Source organism: Eretmochelys imbricata, chromosome 1 (assembly GCF_965152235.1).
Source record: "Eretmochelys imbricata isolate rEreImb1 chromosome 1, rEreImb1.hap1, whole genome shotgun sequence".
NCBI lineage: Eukaryota > Metazoa > Chordata > Testudines > Cheloniidae > Eretmochelys > Eretmochelys imbricata.
The window spans coordinates 306189151-306211408 of NC_135572.1; the positions used below are offsets into that span (position 1 = coordinate 306189151).

The 22258-nt window shown below is 45.3% G+C and overlaps 1 protein-coding gene across 1 annotated transcript in view; it reads right to left on the minus strand.

The window, feature by feature from the left end:
* The window catches only part of CNTN1 (contactin 1), a 200243-nt gene that overhangs the window by 123829 nt on the left and 54156 nt on the right, over positions 1 to 22258 (minus strand). The window contains 3 exon segments of the mRNA XM_077807776.1: positions 48 to 198; positions 4781 to 4898; positions 7450 to 7574. Coding sequence (XP_077663902.1) covers positions 48 to 198; positions 4781 to 4898; positions 7450 to 7574 — 394 coding nt within the window.

A 22258-nucleotide genomic window follows, 5' to 3' on the forward strand; every position in this document is an offset into this window, starting at 1 on the left:
ATAAAACTATTCTAAGACCAATCATGCTCTCTAGAATAAATACTGACCTGCTCCCATTTACGAGCAGTTCTGTTCCTTTGCTCCATGAGAATTTTGGTTTAGGAGCAGCTTTAGGCTTGCATTCAATTATTACACGGCCTCCGTTAGCAGCCAAGATCTTCTTCTTCATTGGGTTCAGTTCAAAATTAGGAGGTGAAGCTGAAGAGAAAAAGCAACATATGGACACTGTTGTCATATCTTTTGACAATGTATGTAATACTGTTTGTTTTAGGACATTAAAGATAATCTGGGTGTATTGAAGCATACATATCTATAATTAAGAAAGGGGATAAGAATGATCCAGGCAATTACAGACCTGTTAGTCTGCCCTCAGTGTTGTGCAAGACTTTAGAACAAATTGTGAAGGAAAAAATAATTACATTCATGAAGGTAAATGGTAAAGGGGATGTAATGCAACGTGGGTTTACCAAAGGTAAGATCATGCCAAACTAATTTGATTTCCTTCTTGGAGAAAATAACTGATTTTTGAATATTTGGACTGAAGGAAAGCATTTGACACGGTAACACATGGGAAATTATCAGTTAAATTAGGGATTACAAGGTAGACAAGGAACTGGATAAAGGGGTGAAGGCAACAGGTTGTGCTAAAAAATAAATTATCAAACTAGAAGGAGGTTACTAGTGGAGTTCCTCAAAGATCGGTCTTGGGACCAATCTTATTTAATATTTTTATTAATGACCTAGCACAAAATGTAAGAGTGGGCTAATAAAATGTGCTGATGATACGAAGGTGGTAGGCATCATCAACACAGAGGAGGATCAGAATATTATACAGAAAGATCTGGATGACCTTGAAGACTGGCATGACAGAAATGGGATAAAATTCAACAATACATAGTGCAAGGTCAAGCACTTAGGGTCTAATAATAAGAATTTTTACTACAAACTGGAGGCTCACTGTTGGAAGTGACAGAGAAGGAGAGAGACCTGGGCATGGTGGGTCAATAACAGGATGACTATAAGCCACCAGTGTGATGTGGTTGTGAAAAAGGCAAATGCAATCCTAGGATGTATTATGTGAGGCATTTCTAGTAGAAATAGAGAACTATCAAGGCCTTTGTATAAGGCAATGGTAAGACCTCATTTGGAATACTGTGTACAATTCTGATCACCCACGTTCAAGAAAGATTAATTTAAACTGGAACAGGTTCAGAATTGGAAACTGTGCAGAGAAGAGAAACTAGGATGATCAGGAAATGGAGGGCCTATCTTATGAGAGGAGACCAGAAGAGGTTGGCTTGTTTTGTCTAGCAAGAAGGCTGAGAGGGGATATGATTGCTCTCTATAAATACATTAGGGGTAAAAATACCAGGGCGGGTGAAGAGCTATTTAAGCTAAAGGGCAATGTTGGCATAAAAACAAATGGAGATAAACTGGCCATGAACAATTTCAGGCTGGAAATAAGAAGGAGGTTTCTAACCATCAGAAGAACTAGGGGAATGGATGAGATTCTAGAACAGCCTCCCAATAGTAATTGTGGAGGGCAAGCACTCTAATTAGCTTTAAGAGAGAGCCTGACACATTTATGAGTGCGATTGTATGATGGGGTGCCCACCTCACACAAGGCAGAGCAGGTTAAATGAGGTCAATTAACCTTGTAGGCCACACCTGGAGGGAAGCCAGGGACTTACAAGGCCTAATGGAAGATGAAGTTCAGCTAGGCAGGAGCAGGTTGGGCCTGCATAAAGGGATGAAGCTGGGGACAGGAAAAGGCTGAAGGGGAAGCAGTCTGCAGTCACTCCCTCTGAGAAGGGGATTTGTTTAGGGCTAGAGAGTCTAGCAAGAAGTCAAAGAGGGGAAGCAGTCTACAGTTACTCCCTGGAAGGAGGGAATGTTGGCCATTAAACCCAGGGGTGGAGGCAGAAGATAGAGATAAGGATAAACCCAGGGGTGGGGCAGAAGATAGAGAAGGGAAGTGGGGAAACTAGTGGGAAGGCCCGGGTTCCCCTACCAGCCACTGAGAAAGTGGCCTTGGACTGGAAGGCTGCCTGGAATGGCATGTGGATATCTGATCCAGTGGTATTTGATACCCCAAAAAGGGAGGACCATATAGTGACCCATTCAGAGGGCTGTCATGAAGAGGGAGCACTGCGAATCCTGGAGAGTGAGGGGGATATGCTGTGAGCAACCATGGAAAGGGAGGTGTCAGAAGGTAATTCCCAGACACGGCCACAATGAGGGGTCCCAATGGTGAGCGAACTGTTATAGAGGGTAGGGCTCACTTCAAGTTTCTGACATGTTCCCAAGAGCTCAGGCTTCAGGGTTTCAGATGGCCATCAGCAGGGGTCAGGAATGTACCAATGTATTCTGGGTTTGTTTTGTTTTTTTTATCTCCTTCCTGTAAAGCATCAGGGATGGCCATGGCTGGACATGGGACACTGGATGGGCAGCTCCAGGGCTCTGAGGGCACCAAGCATTCTCTCTCAGGAGCCTGGATGGCTTGGTCTTGCTCACAACCTCAGGATCTAACTGATCGCCATATGTGGGGTCAGGAAGGAATTTCCCCCATCTCAGACTACCTGTGATTTTGAGGGATTTTTGCCTTCCTCTGTGAGTGGGTGCAGGTCACTAGCAGGATTATCTGGTTATATCTCACTTAATCATTTCCCGGCCACTGCAGGGACCTCAGACACTGGTGTACCTTAGTGGCAGATACAGCCCACAGAAGACTAGACAGTTAAGACTTTGGTCTAATTTAGGTGTTGGGTTTAGCGTGTGGGTGCTGGGTGGTGTTGTGGCCTGTGATATACAGGAGGTCAGCCTAGATTATCTGATTGTCCCTTCTGCCCTTAAAATTAATGACTCTATGAAGAACTAAGGAATTGGGCTCCACAATTTCCACTATGCAGGTGAGCACAGATGCAGAAATTTGGCTCTGCAACAGTGGAAGGTCTGACAAATTAGCTACATTAATAACATATTTATATGTTGTGTCTTTCCTAAAAATCTTAGCTGATTTCTCAAATTTCATCTGAGCTTGGTCCAGCTGTATTATGGGTCTGCTCTATAGCCTACACTGAAACCAATAGAAAGACTTTCATGGATCTCAGTGGGCTTTGGATCAGACATAATTAAGAGTCTGATAACAGCACTTTTAAAAATTCAGCTTGCTCAAAGGTCACAAGAATTTTTAAAATAATTTAAAATTTGTTTTCTGTTCTCGGTTGTTTTTAAACAGCCCTAAAGGAAACAGTAGACAATTCCTCAGCTTTGCAGTTTCTGTTGTTTTCTGTTTGGCCACTTGCTCAGACAAATTCTTCTCAGATGTGCAAAAGCAGCCGTATGATTTTAGCGAGAGCCACTCAGACATAATGGGGTCAGACGTTGGCCCGTTGAGTTTTTCTCTATTTGTAACTGATCATAAGACAACACATCTCTCTTTTGTTGACTTCTCTGTCTGTGCAACAACATGGTTTATGATGCCACCAAAGATGTGCACAGCTCAGGGAAATAAGTCTGTTAATTTTGCAGCTGTACAGGCAAAATGATCAAACGTTGGTTTAGTTCACATCTTATCAATACAGCCATCTCAAAATAAGCAAACAGATATTTAACCCTCTCATTCATCCATGCATGTTTCTGGGTGATCTGGGTCTGGGATGGGTAGCTGGTAATGGAGTGACAGCTGGTAAAGAGATGAGGGGACTTACTGGAAGTGTTGTGAAGTGAGTAGTGAAGGATAATGTGTTCCTGAGCAGTGAAGTGAGGAATTCAAGACTGGTGGCAGGAGTGATGAGGAGCTGGAGGAAGGGAGGGGAACCGAAGGCCTGGGTGGGTTGAGAAGTTACAGGGCAGAACTGGTCATGCACCATGGGAGCTCTAGCTGTGGGAGAGAGGCAAGCAGATGAGAAGGTAGAACTTCGGGGGCTGGGAGGTGGAGAAGCAGACATGGGCTGGAGGCAGATGTGAGATGAGAAGATCACAAGCCAACTGGGCTGAAATCCCTGAGAGAGCCACATAAGCTTGCCAGGGCATTGACCAATATAAATATGTCAATGGGGGTCATCCACTGTGGTTGAACATTGGACCTCTGGATCTAACAATCTGAGTTTCTACTGCTTGAGCTATAGAACAACATCAATTATCTTGGAGGCAGTAACAGGCTGAAACCTCTAAAAGTGGTCCAGCCACTAGACTGGGGTAAAGAGGACGGGTTACAGCATCAGCTCCTGAAAGGCTGTGGGAGGGCAAGAAGCGGGTAGGAGGAGCATCAGCAGTCAAGTAGAAGTTGCGTGTTGATTGGCAGAGCAGGTTCTGGAGAAAGCAGGGGGTGCCCAATCGAGTAAGTAAGATGAGCAATGGCAGAAGCCACTCCTCAACCAGCTCTGGGTGGTCCATAAGCACTGCAAACCCTTGATATGAGACCTGTCCAAGTTTGCAGCTACAGTGGGAAGTCAACACGAGGAGGTGAAAATCCAGAAGACATTTCTTACAAAGTAATGACAAGATTAAAGGTGGTAAAATTTGGTTTCTCAGCTTCTTGGTAGTACCCCGTTAGAGATTTTAAATATTTCCAGTGTTAAAACATCATCTCAGCTATATTCAATAAGAACAGGGCAATACAGTTATTAGATTTATTATTACAGAATAAGCAATGTGGTGCCATGACTCTGTATTTTACATAAAAATCAGTGCTTGTAAACATGGAAATCTGACTACCATTTTGTCCAGATTTGAAAGTATTTTACAAGTCGAAACAAAAACAGAATATCTCACTGACCCACAACCTTCAGCTCAGCATTTGCGTATATAATTCCATGTATATTTTCTGCTATACATTGATACATGCCGGCATCCTTGACAGTCAGGCCTTGTATTCTTAATTCACCTCTCCGGAACTAAAAAAAAAATCCAGAACAATAAGAATATCTCTTTCACTACACATCCACTAAAATTTCTATCCTTCCATGCTCCTTTAATTTTCTTATTTGGTGTTAGTGCTTGAGGTGAGTCTTTCACATTCCTTTAAAGCACTGAAGACCCTTTATTTTTCCCTACTTTACATTCCAGGCTTCATGGCACTATGTAGCAGCCACCATCTTTTTGAATGAAAAGATTCCATGCTGGCTCTCTACTTGACTTGAAGGATCATGGCTGAGCAATTGCATACATCAGTGTGAGATGCCTCTATAACAATCCTAATACTGCAGATCCAGTGTTAAGATTGCTGGAGAGCCAGGAACCAAATCTGTTTTTTCCACATGCTTAACACATAGCACATCCACTAAGCCAATAGCCCACACCAATGCGCTTTACTTCAACAAATTTCAAGATACATCTACAGTATATTGTAGCACCTTGTTTTACAATAATATTAGTATTTGCATTGTTAAGGCTTGCTCTACAACCTATTGAAGTCAATGGGATTCTTCTAAAGGACTTCAGTGCGGATTGATGTGGGCCTCTTTGAGTGTCTTGCTTCTACTAACCAGTAACATGGTAAATATGATTAAGTAGCTGATATAGCTTGGGAAAAATAAAACCCCAAACAGAAACACAGCAAGACCTTTTGTGAACGACAGTAGATAACCATTTAAAAAAAAGATAATAAACTATGCTCTTGCGGAAAATTGGCTGAGCAGCTTTAGACCTAGCATAAGGGTCAATTGTAGTATCTGGGAGAGCTGAAAATTAAAGAAATATTTTTGCATTCTCTGAAATATTTTTGATTAATAAAAACCAGTACAATCAGCTTTTCTAAAGGGAATTCTCTCTTTGTCTCAACCAAGGGAAATATTTAGTGTAAAAAATAGAAAACCTGTTTGATTTAGAAACAGAAAATGTTCTCATGGAAATGAGAATATTTTTGTTTTTTTCTATTGGAAATAATATTTTAATTCTAACACAAAGTGTAACTGTGTGACATATTATTTGAGAACTACATGATATTTTCTGCAATCCAATATGTAGATTTTGTCAGTGACCGTCCAGTCAAAAGGGGCAGACAAGTAATTTTACTTGTTAAATCACTTGTTTGTAATAACCACAGAAGCTTGAAAATAAGATTGTTTTCTTCTGGTTTAATCCTTTTCCATATGGCAGACACTGATATCCCTGCTCCCCCCTCCCAGATTTTTCTCAAAGCACACAGCCAAAATAGCTGTGCCCCATTGTTTTCTTTGTCTGTATACCAGTATCACTGTCATCCCAGCTCGGCAAATGCAGCAGTGTATTAGTTGTCTTGTCAACCCTCTTCTTTTTGGCCTGTTCTCCCGCAACAGAACACAATACTGTGAGTGCAACATAAACATGGTAGGGTTTCTGTTTTGGGGGGTTTATTAATTTCATTTTTTGGGGTTTATATTAGTAGCAGTGTTGAGTCCTATGTAGATGTCCAAAAATCAGGGTTTTTCAAAGCTCTCTCTTTGTATTTACTATAACAAGTAATCCCATTGTAATGGTCCTTCGTGCACTTTAACTTACGGTTACTTACTTAAGTACTATTTCAAACGACACTATGTGAAAGTGCACTAGGGAAACTTTAATGTGCACCAGCAGGGTCTACACAGACCAATTAATGTGCAACACACTGGAGTGCACTTTAGAAATCACACCCTTGTAATCCATGTAGACAAGCCTTTAGGTACAAGTAACCATTTCCAGTGTTTCTCCGGTATTCACTGAATAAACACCAATCTCATTTCTTTTTCTGTAGGGGGTGCTATATCAGCATTTATCAGTTAAAACTTAAAATGAGAAGCCCTACCAACGGCTATTAAAACTATTGTTGAGAATGCTGAAGTGAAAATTAATATATACTTTTAAGACCCAGAAAAGGATAACAATTGGAAAGCTGATAGAAAATTAGGTCTAAGTTATTTGGCAGTGCTTTTATTTTACATTTCACGTCCACTGAATGTAAATTTGCATTGAAATTTGCAATATTCTGTGACATGAAATACATGAAAAAGTTGTATGTAATAGAATGAGAAGAGCAATCTTATTTTTAAACATTTCCAACATCCCTCCATTGGCACAGTCTTTTCCATGTATCTTTTGAGATACATTCATGTTTAATGTGGTAAAATGGAAAAAAAATTTGGGGGGGTGGGAACTTTTATTTAGAGACAACAAAATAGCATTCATTGTAAAGGCTCCCAGTAAAAAAAAAAAAAAAAAAGATCTCTGTATCCCAACTGTATGCTACGAAAAAGCAGGTTATCTGAACTGAATATAAAATGTGAGAAGATATATTTAACAACCAAACAGCAGACTGAGATATAAGTAGGGTATAAAAATACATTTTATCTTTAATGCAGTCTGAATTATCAAAAGTTTATATCATATAATTCACAAGGCTTCTAACTGTTTAATAATGCATACTTTAAAAATTGTTTTCAATGTCTACATAAACAATTAATACAGCAAAATACATAGAAATATACCAACCGATACTCCATTTTTCAACCACCTGATTGTTGGAGTAGGCTTGCCTGTGGCTACACAAGGCCAGTATAGATCACTGCCTATGTCTCTCTCTGTGTCATTGATATGTTCTACCCATTCTGGATATGCTGAAAAACAAAGAAAACAGAATGTCTTGTAAATATTAAATATAAATTTAACTATCAATCATTATTTAGTTCTACTCATGTGTTTTTATCCTCAATATTCCACTAAGAATTAAGCAATAACATTGAGTATCAAGAGCGCATTTGCATTGTGCAACTGCAATAAGACCTGCATTTCCTAACATGATGAAAAGTATCCCAAAGTGCTAGGGCTCGTTCTTTAGGAATCTGTCCGATAGACACATATGAGCAGTCCCACTGAACCGGGATTATAGATTCACTGCAGTAGCTCTTCACAGTTAATCAGTTTCTTCTTAGTTGCCCAATATAGGACACCAATTCCTATAAAAAGTTGACAATGGTTAGGCTGCTGGTATGCTGATACCACTGCCAATGATGCTGACCAATACTGTCTCAATTTTCCTTCTACTCGAAAAAAATTATTGTATTGTAATGTATTGTACATTTTTCCTTGTCTGTATCTATCTGTTGTCTCCTGTGTTATATTTAGATTATAATCTCTCTGGGATAGGAATAATCTTTTTGTTCTGTGAGTGTATACCTCTAAGCACAATGGGGTCCTGGTCCATGACTAGGCACTGTGGTAATACAAATAATAATAAAATACACTTTCAAAGAAAGCTACAATATCCTTCAATCCTTTTAAGGTGAATAATAATATTACTTTTCTTACTCTCTGCTTACTAAACTGAAGATGCGCTTTAAAAATCTTACCCGAGTGGGAAAGGGAGGCCCAAGAGGTATGTGCCCTTGTCCCAGCAAACTTCAAGAAGTAATGGTTTTGTTTTTATTTCACCCATTTTCTCCCTCTATACATCTTTCTAACTTGAGAGCAGACAGTTTGAACAGAGACTGCCACACTCTCCTCCTGCATTTTCCATCTCTCTGCAAACATACATATTCTTTCTTTCCCTGTTCCCCTTCTCTTCCTTTTTCTTAAAACTTACCTGTCCCCAGCTTCTAGGAGCTGTACATATTTGCTTGGACAGGTTTCAGAGTAACAGCCGTGTTAGTCTGTATTCGCAAAAAGAAAAGGAGTACTTGTGGCGCCTTAGAGACTAACCAATTTATTTGAGCATCCGATGCATCCGATGACGTGAGCTGTAGCTCACGAAAGCTTATGCTCAAATAAATTGGTTAGTCTCTAAGGTGCCACAAGTACTCCTTTTATATTTGCTTGGAGAAAAATATAAAGTGGAAGGCAGTCTTTCTAGGGAACAAGTGTCTCCTACCAGAAGGGTTATGTTAGTTGGGAGGTTGAGGACCCAGGGTCTTATATACACAGCTCTGGTTCTGAGGGAAATCTGTCTAGGATAACTCTGGAGAAACGGGTGATTTGAGAGAGTCAGGCTTTTTCAGGAGCACTGTTCACTCTCCTGTAACCCCAACAGCCTTCAAACACACTGGAAATTTCTCCTCCCCAGCTGGGCTCCCATTAGGAGCCAAATCCTCATCTGCATTCCTTGGGAATAGCTCTCTGTTGAGCATTGTAAACGGGCACTCATCTCTTGAGTATGTCTAAGTGGCTGTGCGTGGTATCATGGTCCTTTTGTCCTCTCTTATGCCCCTGCAAGCTGCCAACTGACCCTGGCAGATCTTCAGTGGCCTGTCACTCGAGCCAAGTCACAAAGTCTGAATGAACCCCTTCCGGGGCATTAGAGTCCAATTACTAAACAGACTATTTTGCCTTCGCTACGGTCTTCAGCCCCAGCCTTGGGCCCTTTAAATTCAGCCTTTGCTCAGACTCCCAAATAAGCTCCCTTTCTTGGAGTTTATGGCACTTAACCTGTGAGGAACCCGGACTGCCCACTACTCTGGGTTCCAATCTAGGGACCCTACAAACAACAGCCCTGTGGGGCTTGATCCAATTAGTTGCTGCTTCTTTCCTTAGCCTATTTCTATCTGGCCCCTTTATCTTCACTCTTATTTCACGGTTAAGGTTGTTATGTCCTTTCTCTCCCTGCAAACCCAGCTTAAGAAAATGTAGCCAGAAACAAACTCTGACTATCCCTCGAGCTCCTTTAGGCAGGAAGGAGCACCCTTCCTTGCTCCTCTGGTCCTAGCCAGAAACTGACCTGCAGGTCATTTTATCTGAGGGACCACCTTTGCTGCACCTGTCCTGTCAATTTGCTGCTGTCCGGGGGCAGGATGTAGTAGGACTGCAAGTCTTCCTGTGGGGAGTCACAAAAGGCAGATACACTTTGCCACAAACATTCTCAGTGTTTGTCTTCCCCTTTCTTTCAATGAATTTATGCAGCAGTTCTTGATGCACTCAGGCTCTTGGATTATATATCAGCAAGGATTAATTATTTAGTGTCTTGATCAGTGGACAAAGTCCCCTCCAAAAAGGAATAAGCATGCCTTCCCTCCTTCCCGGCATGTATTTTTTTTTCCCTAGCATCTTGTGCCTGGTATGTTCGCGTCTGGCTCACCTGTTCCTCCACATTCTGCAATGCTCTCCTCAGGTCACTGATACAAGACACTGCCACATCACCTACCTGTTTAGGTGCAGGAGACCTTGCCAGTTTTTGCTGCCTGAACATCAAGCCACAGAGAAGAATGGGTTTGCAAAGTCCTAAAATAATCTCATAAGGAGAATAATGGACAGTTGAGAGCCGGCTGGTGTTTACAGACAAAGATAATCAAAGATGACTTTGAATCCCAGTCTTGTTGGTCTTCACTAAGACTCCAAGCATAGAACCAATGGTGCAGTTTGCTCTCTTCACTACCTCATTAGTTGTAGGGTGGGCAACACTGGTCCTCATCTCGGTTATCTACAGTTGTCAGTAAGCTTTGCGTAACCACCATATTCATATTCCTTCCCCGATTATCACAGATGCAGCTTGGTGGGCCAAACTTCACCACTGCATATTTCATCAATGCATTTATATCTGTCTCACCCCTTTTATCCTTTGGTGGTTGAGCCACCATGAACTTTAAGAAGGTGTGATACATTACAAGCAAATACCGATTTCCGGCTGGTGTTTCTGGTAGTGGGCCTTTCAAGTCCATCAGTATGAACTCTCAGGGCTTACTAAGCTGAGGCATTTTCCCCTAAAGGAGTTCTGCCTCTTCTTGCTGGTGCTTTCCTTTCTTGACAAGACAGGAAATTACCCAGTGCTTCACCTCTGCAGCCATGCCCAGCTTAAAAAAAGCCTGTTAGATACCTGGCTCAGTGTCTTTTTATACCCCAGGTGATCTGCAGCATTGTTATCACGAAATACTATCCTCTGTAAGATGTTGGTAAGATGATCCTCTTACCTTTATACACTTTGTTCACTTGAGTCTTTTTATACATTTCCTCATTATAGATTTCTTATTCTTTCTCCAATCAGCATTAAGCACATTTAAGCATTTGTTTTAGGTACAATACACATGTACAAGCTTCAATTTAAAAAACTTTTGCTGTTTACACCATTCTGTTTCTGTGTCTCTTTGCTCCTGTATTTTCCCAATAAAGAGGATTTTTTGTCATTACAGGTTTGTGTACCTTTTATCTAAATATCTTCCAGCACAACATGTTACTTTTGTCCTGTCAGCAATAACATAATTTAAACAAATAAGCAGATCTATATGAGGAGAAAAATTTGCAAAGCCACAGTCATGCCACCAAGGCTTTGGTCTAAGATTTGCCTCATCTAAACTTATTCACTATCCATAATTATTAATTATTCAGGTATAACTAACATTCTTACCATTAAGCAGTTTTTCATCTTTATATTTCAATACAATAATTCAGTATGCCCATATTAGATTCCTTATTTGGGGGGTGGAGGGGCAGGGAGGGGGAAAGAGCACTTTGATCTCAAAATGTCAATATTTGCTTTATCTTTTTTAAACATTGGTCTTCAAAGGCCTTTTTACTCAAAGTTCTCACCATGTAGGCATGGTAGAGGCACCTCTAAGGCCCCAAGAATTGCTCACCAGGTTTCATTCCTTCTCCTACTCACATACAGTAGAGGTATCTAAATACTGTCCTGGGACAAGTCTGTTTTATAATCACCCCAGAGTTCTTGTGATGCCCTCAGATGAAATCCACTCCTAATACAACAGTACTAGAAATACTGATCACCACAACAAAAGTCCAGAAAGTAAGCAGAGACCCCAAGTTCAGAGGGAACTAGATTCTGCCTGTTGTATGCGATAGCTGATGATTAATATTCATCAATTTTTAGCACTTAGTTCACCTTGGACCAGACAGCAAGTGTGAAAAATCGGGACAGGGAGTGGGGGGTAATAGAAGCCCATATATAAAAAAAGCCCCAAATATCAGGACTGTCCCTATAAAATCAGGACATCTGGTCACCCTACTTATTTCAGATCCTAAATCCAACAGCATTGTGGTTTTCTAACTGTCAATGTCTCCAGACACATAGTAACTAGTATATGACCACCTCTTCATGTGCCATTTTAACAATTGCTGATGTAGCTTTACCTTTGCCTCCACATCACCTATAAATATCATCCGGCATGGGACTCACTTGGGAAACAGTCTCTCTCTTCTGACCTATGGGATGCCAGTGAATAGCTTCCACTTGGGCATCCTACAATTTTTTAGCCAGATCACTAGCAATCATTTCTTGAAGTGCTAATTTCTTGAAATAGAAAGGAGTCACTGTGAGGCTGGGAATTAACAGCTGGTACCTTGAAGGCAGGGGTCAGCAACCTATGGTACGCGTGCAAAGACGGCACACGAGCCGATTTTTAATGGCACGCTGCTGCCTGCCGAGTCCCAGCCGCCGGCCCTGCTCAGCCCGCTGCCGAACCCATGCTGGGACCCCGGCAGTCAGCAGAGTGCCATTAAAAATCCTGCCCACCCCGGCCCGCTCTTCTCTGCCTGCCCCGCCCTGTGCCAGCTGCTGCTGCAGAGAAGGCAAGCTTCCCCCTTCCATGCCTCTTCCCCCAGCGTGCTGGGTTCCTGCCCCTCCTCCTCTCCCTCCCTGCCGCCGATCTGCTGATGGCCCTTGCGAGGGAGAGGGAGAAGCAGAGCCACAGTACGCTCACTGCTCCCGGGAGGAGGCGGAGAAGAGGTGGGGAAGGGGGGTGGAATCAGGGCATATCCCCTCCAGCCCCCTGCTGTGAGTCGCTCTGGGCAGGGGGCTGGGAGCAATCCCACGACTCCAGCCCACACCACCAGCCCTCTGCCCCGATCCCTGCACCGCCCCCCCCAGACCCCAGCCCTCTGCCCTGATCCCTGCACCCCCCTCACACACTCCCAGCCCTCCCTAACCCCCGCACCCCCCACACACCCCAGCCTCCTGCCCTGACCCCTGCACCCCCCATGACCCCAGCCCTGACTCCACTACCACCCATTCCCAGCCCCCCCACACCTCATGCCCTGACTCCTGCGGCCCCCACAAATGCCCCCAGACCCCTCACACTCCATGTCCTGACTCTTGCACCCACCACATTCCCACCCCCACCCTGAGCACCAAATGGGAGCTCCTGCAACCTCCCCACCCCCACATTCCCACCTGCACCCCTCACACCAAATGGGAGCTGCCCAGGTAAGCACTCCACACTCCACACCCAACCCCCAACCCTGAGCCCCCTCCCTCATTCTAGATCCTGGCCAGACCTTACACCCCAACCCCCAGCCTGCTCCTTCACCCCCAGCCCTGTGCTCAGTGCACTCCCATCCTGAGCTCAGTGTAGAGAGAGGGGAAAAGAATGGGCTAGAACCAGGGAGAAGGCAGGTACCCACTCTATGTGGGCAGGGCTGGGATCCCAGACTGGCAGTGGGCTGAGCGGTGCTGGCAGCTGGAACCCTGGTTGGCAGGAGTCGGCAGACTGAACCCCAGACCGGCAGTGGGCTGAGTGGCAGCAGGCTGAGCTGCTCAGCCCACTGCCAGTCTGGGGTCCTGGCTGCCGGCCCCGCTCAGCCCGCTGCCGGTCTGGGGTTCTGCCTGCCAGCCCCTTGCCAGCCAGGGTCCCGGCCGCAGGCCCCACTCAGCCTGCTGCCGGCCTAGGTGAACGGAACCCCAGGCTGGCAGTGGGCTGAGTGGGCCTGTGGTGTAAGATCAGCATTTTAATTTAATTTTAAATGAAGCTTCTTAAACATTTTGAAAACCTTGTTTATTTTACATACGACAATAGTTTATTTATATAATATATAGACTTATAGAGACCTTCTAAAAATGTTAAAATGTAGTACTGGCACATGAAACCTTAAATTAAAGTGAATAAATGAAGACTTGGCACACCACTTCTGAAAGATTGCCGACCCCTGCTTTAAGGAAATCCCAATTTTGGTTCCACATTTTGAACTCTGTGTATAATCTGGTCCTTAGATTTATCCAGAATGCTATCCTACATCACCAGCAAATTATGAAGTTCCCTTTGTGACAAAGTTCCTCCTCTACCTTGGTGGGTCTTGTGCTTATTGGCAGATTTGCTCGCCTTGGAGTTCACAGAAGCCCTCAGTTTGGCCATTTTCATGAACCCACAGTCCAGGTCAACTCCTCCTGTGTCTGACCAGGAGTTGGGAGGTTTGGGGGGAACTTGGGCCTGCACTCTACTCCGGGTTCCAGCCCAGGGCCCTGTGGTATGCAGCTGTTTAGAGTGCCTCCTGGAACAGCTGTGCAACAGCTACAACTCCCTGGGTTACTTCCCCATGGCCTCCTCCCAACACCTTCTTTATCCTCACCAGAGGACCTTCGTCCTGGTGTCTGATGATGCTTGTACACCTCATTCCTCCAACCTTCTGCGTTCTCACTCTCAGCTCCTAGTGCCTCTTGCTCCCAGCTCCTCACACACACACCACAAATGGAAGTGAGCTCCTTTTTAAACCCAGGTGCCCTGATTAGCCTGCCTTAATTGATTCTAGCAGCTTCTTGATTGGCTGCAGGTGTTCTAATCAGCCTGTCAGTCTTATTTGTCTCCAGAAGGTTCCTGATTGTTCTGGAACCTTCCCCGTTACCTTACCCAAAGAAAAGGGACCTACTTAACCTGGGGCTAATATATCTGCCTTCTATTACTGTCCTGTAGCCATCTGGCCTGACCCTGTCACACCTTGCTAAACCATTTATAAACTGATTTTTTCACATAGGTTCTCTCCTGGCTTCACACTGGGCATATGCCCCTCTCTGCATTGCCAGTTCGAGATTCAGTGTAGGAGTTTCTGCTTCACTGGAGCCATCTTCTGCCCAGAATGGTGCACAGAAAGATCTATAGAACACTCTCCTTAATGTACACAAATAACTATGTGGGGTTCCCCTTCCTGCCTCCTCCTGATTTGCCATTCCTTCCAGAATTTCAAAAGCTCAAATGAATCCCCACTCACAGCAGTGTAAAAGTGTTTGCATAACGGTCTCTAAGAGTCATGATCCTCACTGGGAAGCTGCTGGTAAAATGCTTTGACATCACCATCCAAAAACACTACTAGGTACTGAGCTGCTTTCTCGTTAGTCCAGTCATTCACAGAGATCATTAGCTCAAAGTCTGCCAAGTATCACAGATTCCAGTCTAATCTGCATGATCAGTATATTTCTGCTCAGGCACAAGTACTTTTGCCATCTTGAAGCTGCTGGCTCCAGTTATAATACTCGCTTATAGAAACGAAAGGATTTATTGGAACACTGTATGTACCAACTCCAGAACACACAGACAGGATTGAATTTCCCTGCTCACTTCCTGGTCAGGTCAACATCATAACAACATACAACATACAAGATGACATCTTAACACTAAGATAAGGATACAGCACCATCTACTAGTGAAGGTGCAGTCTACGCAAAATGATTACTCACCTTTCCTTAACTGTTGTTCTTTAAGATGTGATGCAGATTTCACTATAGGTGTGCGCATGCCTCATACACAGCTGTCAGAGATTCTTCCCTCAGTAGTTCCCATCAAGGCAGCGTGAATGCCCCCATGTGCCTCACACCACTGCTCACAAGTATGAAGAGCCCTGTTGCCCCCAACCCACCAGTTCCTTCCTACCAGAGAGATTCTGATAGAGAGGGGAAGGAGGGTAGAGAGAGAAAGGCAGGTAACCATTTTTTCTCCTTTGAGTGATTGCACATGTCTATTCCACTGCAGGTGACTCAAAAGCATTTTGAGCTGGAGGCATATCCAGAGCCTACTAGAACAGAAATTGTAGGACCATTTGTCCAAATCTGGCATCGTCTCTAGACTGATGAGTGAAGGCATAGCAGGAGATAGAAGTGTTGACAGAAGATCAGGTTGCCACTTTACAAATGTCCATAGAATCATAGAATATCAGGGTTGGAAGGGACCTCAGGAGGTCACCTAGTCCAACCCCCTACTCAAAGCAGGACCAATCCCCAACTAAATCATCCCAGCCAGGGCTTTGTCAAGCCTGACCTTAAAAATATCTAAGGAAGGAGATTCCACCACCTCCCTAGGTAACACATTCCAGTGTTTCACCACCCTCCTAGTGAAAAAGTTTTTCCTAATATCCAACCTAAACCTCCATCACTGCAACTCGAGACCATTACTCCTTGTTCTGTCATCAGCTACCACTAAGAACAGTCTAGATCCATTCTCTTTGGAACCCCCTTTCAAGTAGTTGAAAGCAGCTATCAAATCCCCCCTCATTCTTCTCTTCCTCAGACTAAATAATCCCAGTTCCCTCAGCCTCTCCTCATAAATCATGTGTTCCAGTCCCCTAATCATTTTTGTTGCCCTCCGCTGGACATTTTCCAATTTTTCCACATTCTTCTTGTAGTGTGGGGCCCAAAACTGGACACAATACTCCAGATGAGGCCTCACCAATGTCGAATAGAGGGGAACGATCACGTCCCTCAATCCGCTGGCAATGCCCCTACTTATACATCCCAAAATGCCATTGGCCGTCTTGGCAACAAGGGCACACTGTTGACTCATATCCAGCTTTTGGTCCACTGTAACCCAGGTCCAGGATGGGCATCTGGGCCAGAAAGGCCACAGAAACTGCCTGTGATCTACCTGAGTGAGCCACCACTTTCTACAGAGGTTCTGCATCTGCCAAACAGTAGCGTAGATGAATACAGCTCATAATCCAGGAGGAGATTCTCTAAGTGGACATCAGGTGGCCCTTTATTCTGCCTGGATTGCCACAAAAAGCTGTGAGGGTGATCTGAATGGTCTAGTTTGAGGTCCTCCTTTGCCTTCAAGATCAGAAAGTATCAGGAATAGAATTCCTTTTCTCGGAAAGGCATTGGAACTTCCTCTGTGTCGCCCACAAGGAGAGGAGACTGGATCTCCTACAGTTTCACATTCTCAGGAGAGTGGTCTCTGAAGAGCGACAGGCAAGGAGGATAGGAAGAAGGAATAGAAGTAAACTGGAGGGCATAACCCAGTTCCACCATGCTTAGAACCCACCGATCCATGGCAATTCAGGACCAAGCACTTAGGACGTGGGATAGGTGGTTGGTAAAAATAGGGGACGGTATCATGGGAGGTGATTGGCTGCTCTCGAGCAACAAGTCAAAATAAATGCTTTGAGGAACCAGTCTGCCTGAATGAAGCAGGCAGTGTGGAGGAGGCAGCCGTCTCTCACAACCTCTGCCCTTCTTTCTCAATAAGTTCTGGCTACGAGGCATAAACAAGTGGAACCACGGGACTGTTGTGCGTGGAATGGCTTTCTTTTCATCGCCAGTGTATAAGTCCCCAGTGATTTAAGCATTGCTCTTGAGTCCTTAAGGCTACAAAGCCTTTCATCCAACTTCTTAGAGAAGAATGAAAGGCTTCTGAATGGGAGGTCCTGAATGGTTTGCTGCACCTTTGGGGCAAATATGACGATTGCACTGAAGATGAATGACGCATGGAAATGGCGGAAGCCATAACATGAGCCACTGAATCCACTACATCCAGGCTCATCTGCGCAGCTGACCTGGCCACTAAACCTGCTTGTCCTTGTCAGGAAGCTTGTCCTTAACTTCAGGATGCTTTCCCACAGGTTAGAACAGGGGTCGGCAACCTATGGCACACGTGCCAAAGACAGCACGCAAGCCGATTTTTAATGGCACGCTGCTGCCTGCTGAGTCCCAGCCGCCGGTCCTGCTCAGCCCACTGCCAAACTCACACTGGGACCCCGGAAGGTAGCAGCGTGCCATTAAAAATCCTGCCCCCCTCCCCCTTCCGGCCCTGTGCTGACTGCTGTTGCAGAGCAGGCAAGCTCCCCCCTCCCACGCCTCTTCCCCCAGCGTGCTGGGTTCCTGCCCCTCCTCCTCTCCCTCCCTGCCGCTGATCTACTGATGGCCCTTGAGAGGGAGGAGGAGAAGCGGAGCCGCAGCGCGCTCGTTGCTCCCGGGAGGAGGCGGAGAAGAGGTGGGGACTGGGCCTTGGGGAAGGGGGGTGGAATCAGGGCATATACCCTCCAGCCCCCTGCCGTAAGCCTCTCTGGGCAGGGGGCTAGCAGCACCCCACTATCCCAGCCCACACCCCCAGCCTTCTGCCCTGACCCTTACACCCCCCACACATACCCCAGCCCCCTGCCCTGATCCCTGCACCCTCCCACACCCCAGCTTCCTGCCCTGATCCCTGCACCCCTCCACGACCCCAGCCATGACTCCACTACCCCCACCCATACCCAGCCCCCCTACACCCCATGTTCTGAATCCTACACCCCCCTCACATGCCCCCAGACCCCTGTCCTGACTTCTGCACCCCCCCACACATACCCAGCCCCCTCAGATCCCATGTCCGGACTCTTGAACCCCCCACATTCCCACCCCCACCCTGAGCACTAAACAGGAGCTCCTGCACCCCCCCCACTCCCCCACATTCCCATCTGCACCCCTCACACCAAATGGGAGCTGCCCAGGTAAGCACTCCACACCCAACTGCAACCCTGAGCCCCCTCCCTCATTCTAGATCCCGGCCAGACCCTACACCCCAACCCCCAGCCTGCTCCTTCACCCCCAGCCCTGTGCTCAGTGCACTCCCATCCTGAGCTCAGTATAGAGAGAGGGGAAGAGAATGGGCTAGAACCAGGGAGAAGGCAGGTACCCACTCTATGTGGGCAGGGCTGGGATCTCAGACCGGCAGCGGGCTGAGCAGCGCTGGCAGCTGGAACCCTGGCTGGCAGGAGTCGGCAGACTGAACCCCAGACCGGCAGCGGGCTGAGTGGCAGCAGGCTGAGCTGCTCAGCCCATTGCCAGTCTGGGGTCCTGGCTGCCGGCCCCGCTCAGCCCGCTGCCGGTCTGGGGTTCTGCCTGCCAGCCCCTTGCCAGCCAGGGTCCCGGCTGCAGGCCCCACTCAGCTTGCTGCCGGCCTAGGTGAACGGAACCCCAGGCTGGCAGTGGGCTGAGTGGGCCTGTGGGGTAAGATCAGCATTTTAATTTAATTTTAAATGAAGCTTCTTAAACATTTTGAAAAACTTGTTTACTTTACATATGACAATACTTTACATATATAGACTTATAGAAAGAAACCTTCTAAAAAACGTTAAAATGTATTACTCGCACGCGAAACCTTAAATTACAGTGAACGAATGAAGACTCGGCACACCACTTCTGAAAGGTTGCCGACCCCTGGGTTAAAATCATACTGACCAAGAAGAACTTGCTAGTTTGTGATTCTCAGTTGTTACCCTCATGTGGAATACATTTTCCTAACAAAGAGGTACAGCTTCCTTGCTTTCTTCCCCTTTGGGGTTGAGGTCTGATACTTTTCAATTGCAGCAGACACTACCAGGGAACCTGGAGGCAGGTGATTGTAAAAATCTCCTTTCCACACTTTTAGCTGTGAGAGGAAGGGACGATGGGGTCTGCTATAAGCTTAGGGTGGGCACTAGGATTGCCTCATATACAGGGGGAGCTACCCTAAAGGGTCCAGGAGAGGTGAAAATGTCCACCAACCTGTGTGACTTTCCTTGCACTTTCTCTGGCTGGCTATCCAGAGCCACAGTCACCATTTTTTAGCATGTTCTGGTGGACTCTGAAGTCATCTTGTGGGGGTGCGGTAGACTTTGCAAGTACTGCCTCATCCAGGGATGAAGAAGAAGAGACCAGTGGTTGTTGAGGGGGACCCTCGTCCAATTCTTGCACAGGAGTAATCAATTCCCCTTGCACAGTACTGATATTGGCAGAGGGGGAATGGAGACCGGTGCTCATGTCCCAGGGTCTACTGAATGCTGCAGAGTGTAGGGGAATGCCACAAAGGCTCCAGAAGGGCCACTGGTACAATGCTGGGACCCAGCTGTTTGCTGGCCATTGATCTGGACCAAGGTAGGTAGACATCCCGCTGGGGTTGCTCCAGCCTGGAGGAATAAGATCTGACCTTAGAATCCGAAAAGGGGAATGAGTCTGCTTCCTCTGGCCATGCGGGAGCTGATCCCAATGTCATCAGGGAGACCTGTTCCGAATCAGGTGACAGAGGCAACAGCGAGATCACTGCAGGCTTTCCTTTTGATGGAATCTGCTGAGACCTTGCAACCATAGCAGCCACTGGTACTGAATGGTGACTGGAACCAGAACAGGCACTGGAGAATCCAGCTCGCCCACTCCTGGTGCCTGATGGGAATCTTGTTCCACAGTTGAAACCAGAACTAACAAGTTCAGTAGTTTGCAAGCTGCCTCAAGCGCTTCAGATGTAGACAGTACCGTCAAAATACCAGGAGTTGACCCGTCAGTAGTAGGAGTTGTGCCAATCCTGCGATTGGTCTCAATGGGCCCTTCCTAGGCTTGGCAGTCAGCAATCCCTCTTTGCAGGGAAGTTATGCCGGGGGAGGGGCTCTTCTTTGAGTGTTCCTCAATATTCTTTGCAGCACCCAGTGCCTGCCTGTAGATTTCAAAGGCCCTAGTACCAAATCCTTTGAGGAATTCTTTGGTACCAGTGAGGCTAGCTAGAGTGGACGGAGCACTCCTGACCAACTCATACGTGCTCCGAACAGGAAGGTTCTAATGGAGGGCGAAGCGCAGATGTCATCAGTAAATATTTGAGCCTGGCCACCCTGTCCTTTTTTGAACAGGGCTTGAATCCTCTACAAATGTGACATTTTTCACCTATGTGGGCTTCCCCCAGATATTTCAGGCAGCTGGGGTGGGGGTCGCTGACTGGTATTGGCTTGCCATAGGCGTGACAGCCCTTAAAGCCAGGAGAGTGTGGCATGAGTCCAGTATCAGACCCAGTACCCAAACAGGCACTGGAGAGCAGTTTACCCTAAGAACTAGACTAAACTTATTCTAATTGGTAACTATATACAGAAACACAACTCTAAGCCAAACTAACATGACAGGAACTATATAAACAAGAAGGTGAGGGAAGATTTTTGAAATGCAAAGATTACAGCTCCAATAACCATTACGGGTGGTAGGAAGTAACTGAGGGGGAGTGTTGGGGGCAGCGGAGCCCTTTATACCTTTGAGCAGTGGCATGAGGCGCCAGGAGTTCACGCTGCCCTGACGGGAACTGCTGAAGGAAAAATCTCCAACAACTGTGGACGAAGCACGCGCACACCTACAGTGGAATTGACATGTGCAATCACTTAAAGAAGAATCATTACAATACTGTGCTATTCATTAACATTAGCTCCTTGTTTTAAGCAGCAATACACAGGTATTTTGACTGTATTGATGGTGCTGTGTTTTACATCTCATACTGCTTTATATATTCTTTAAGAAGGAACTGAGACTTTATAAGGAAGAAGCAGAGAGGTTTTTCTTTCTTTTATTTGTAATTACTCTGGTGTGTCTCTTCGCAAATTATTGTTTGCTATAATGATAAGGACCGTAGCATTATATATTTTTAAATTCAGTTCACTAAAAGTGTAGCAGTCCAGTTTACAATTGTTATATCAGGACTAAGGATTATTCCTTTTTGTTGGAACATATGTTTATGCTTTCATGTGAAGTGTGCACACAAGGTTTTATTTGCATGGAAAAGGAGACTCTTCTTCTTAGACTGCAAGCATGGGTGCATGTCAGCTATAGCAGAATGTGCAAAAATATAATTCCTATACTAATTACAAGTGATGGCATGAAGTGTTTCACAAGGCCATCAACTAAAAGTCATTCTGAGTGACCAACTGTGCTGAAATTTTAGCGAAACGGCATGCACAAACTATAATGAAATAATGAACATAAAAAGTATGCAAAGCTAATACTACAGATCTGGCTTAAGCCAATTGAAGGAATCCAGCTTATGGCTGGAAATTTATCATTAACTCGCCCTCTTGAAAATATTCATTTATAGAAGATCTTGCTGAGTGTACTGTGCAGAATCTACTAGATGCAACAAGATGGGTTGCTTCAGCTGTAGGGAAAATAAACAATAATTTTCATATCAAATCTCTTTTAAGCACGATAGTCCTTCATTTTCCTAGTTCCATATTGCTTCCTGGAACTGTTGTAAGCTCTTCCTACAAGAAGCATGCCCGTTTTTCCAATTCCTCCTTTTTGATATCCTTGCTCTAATGGGCAACTAGGTATATGCAACCCTATCTATATGGGGGCATGCACACCCTAGGAGATATTTATAATACATATCCCTATAATTTCCCCACTTATTTGCAGCACAGATAACAAATCATAGCAAACTTAGAGTCTCTAGGCCAAGTCACAATAATTCCCCTCCACCCTCCTGCCCCCCCATTCCAAATTAAGAGATTTTTTATGAAGTCAAAGAAAGTTAATTTTAAAAAAACAGTATGGGCAGGCATATTGGGTCCAATGTGACTGCTTTACGTCTCTGACCATAGTCTCCAGAAAGAGAACATTTTA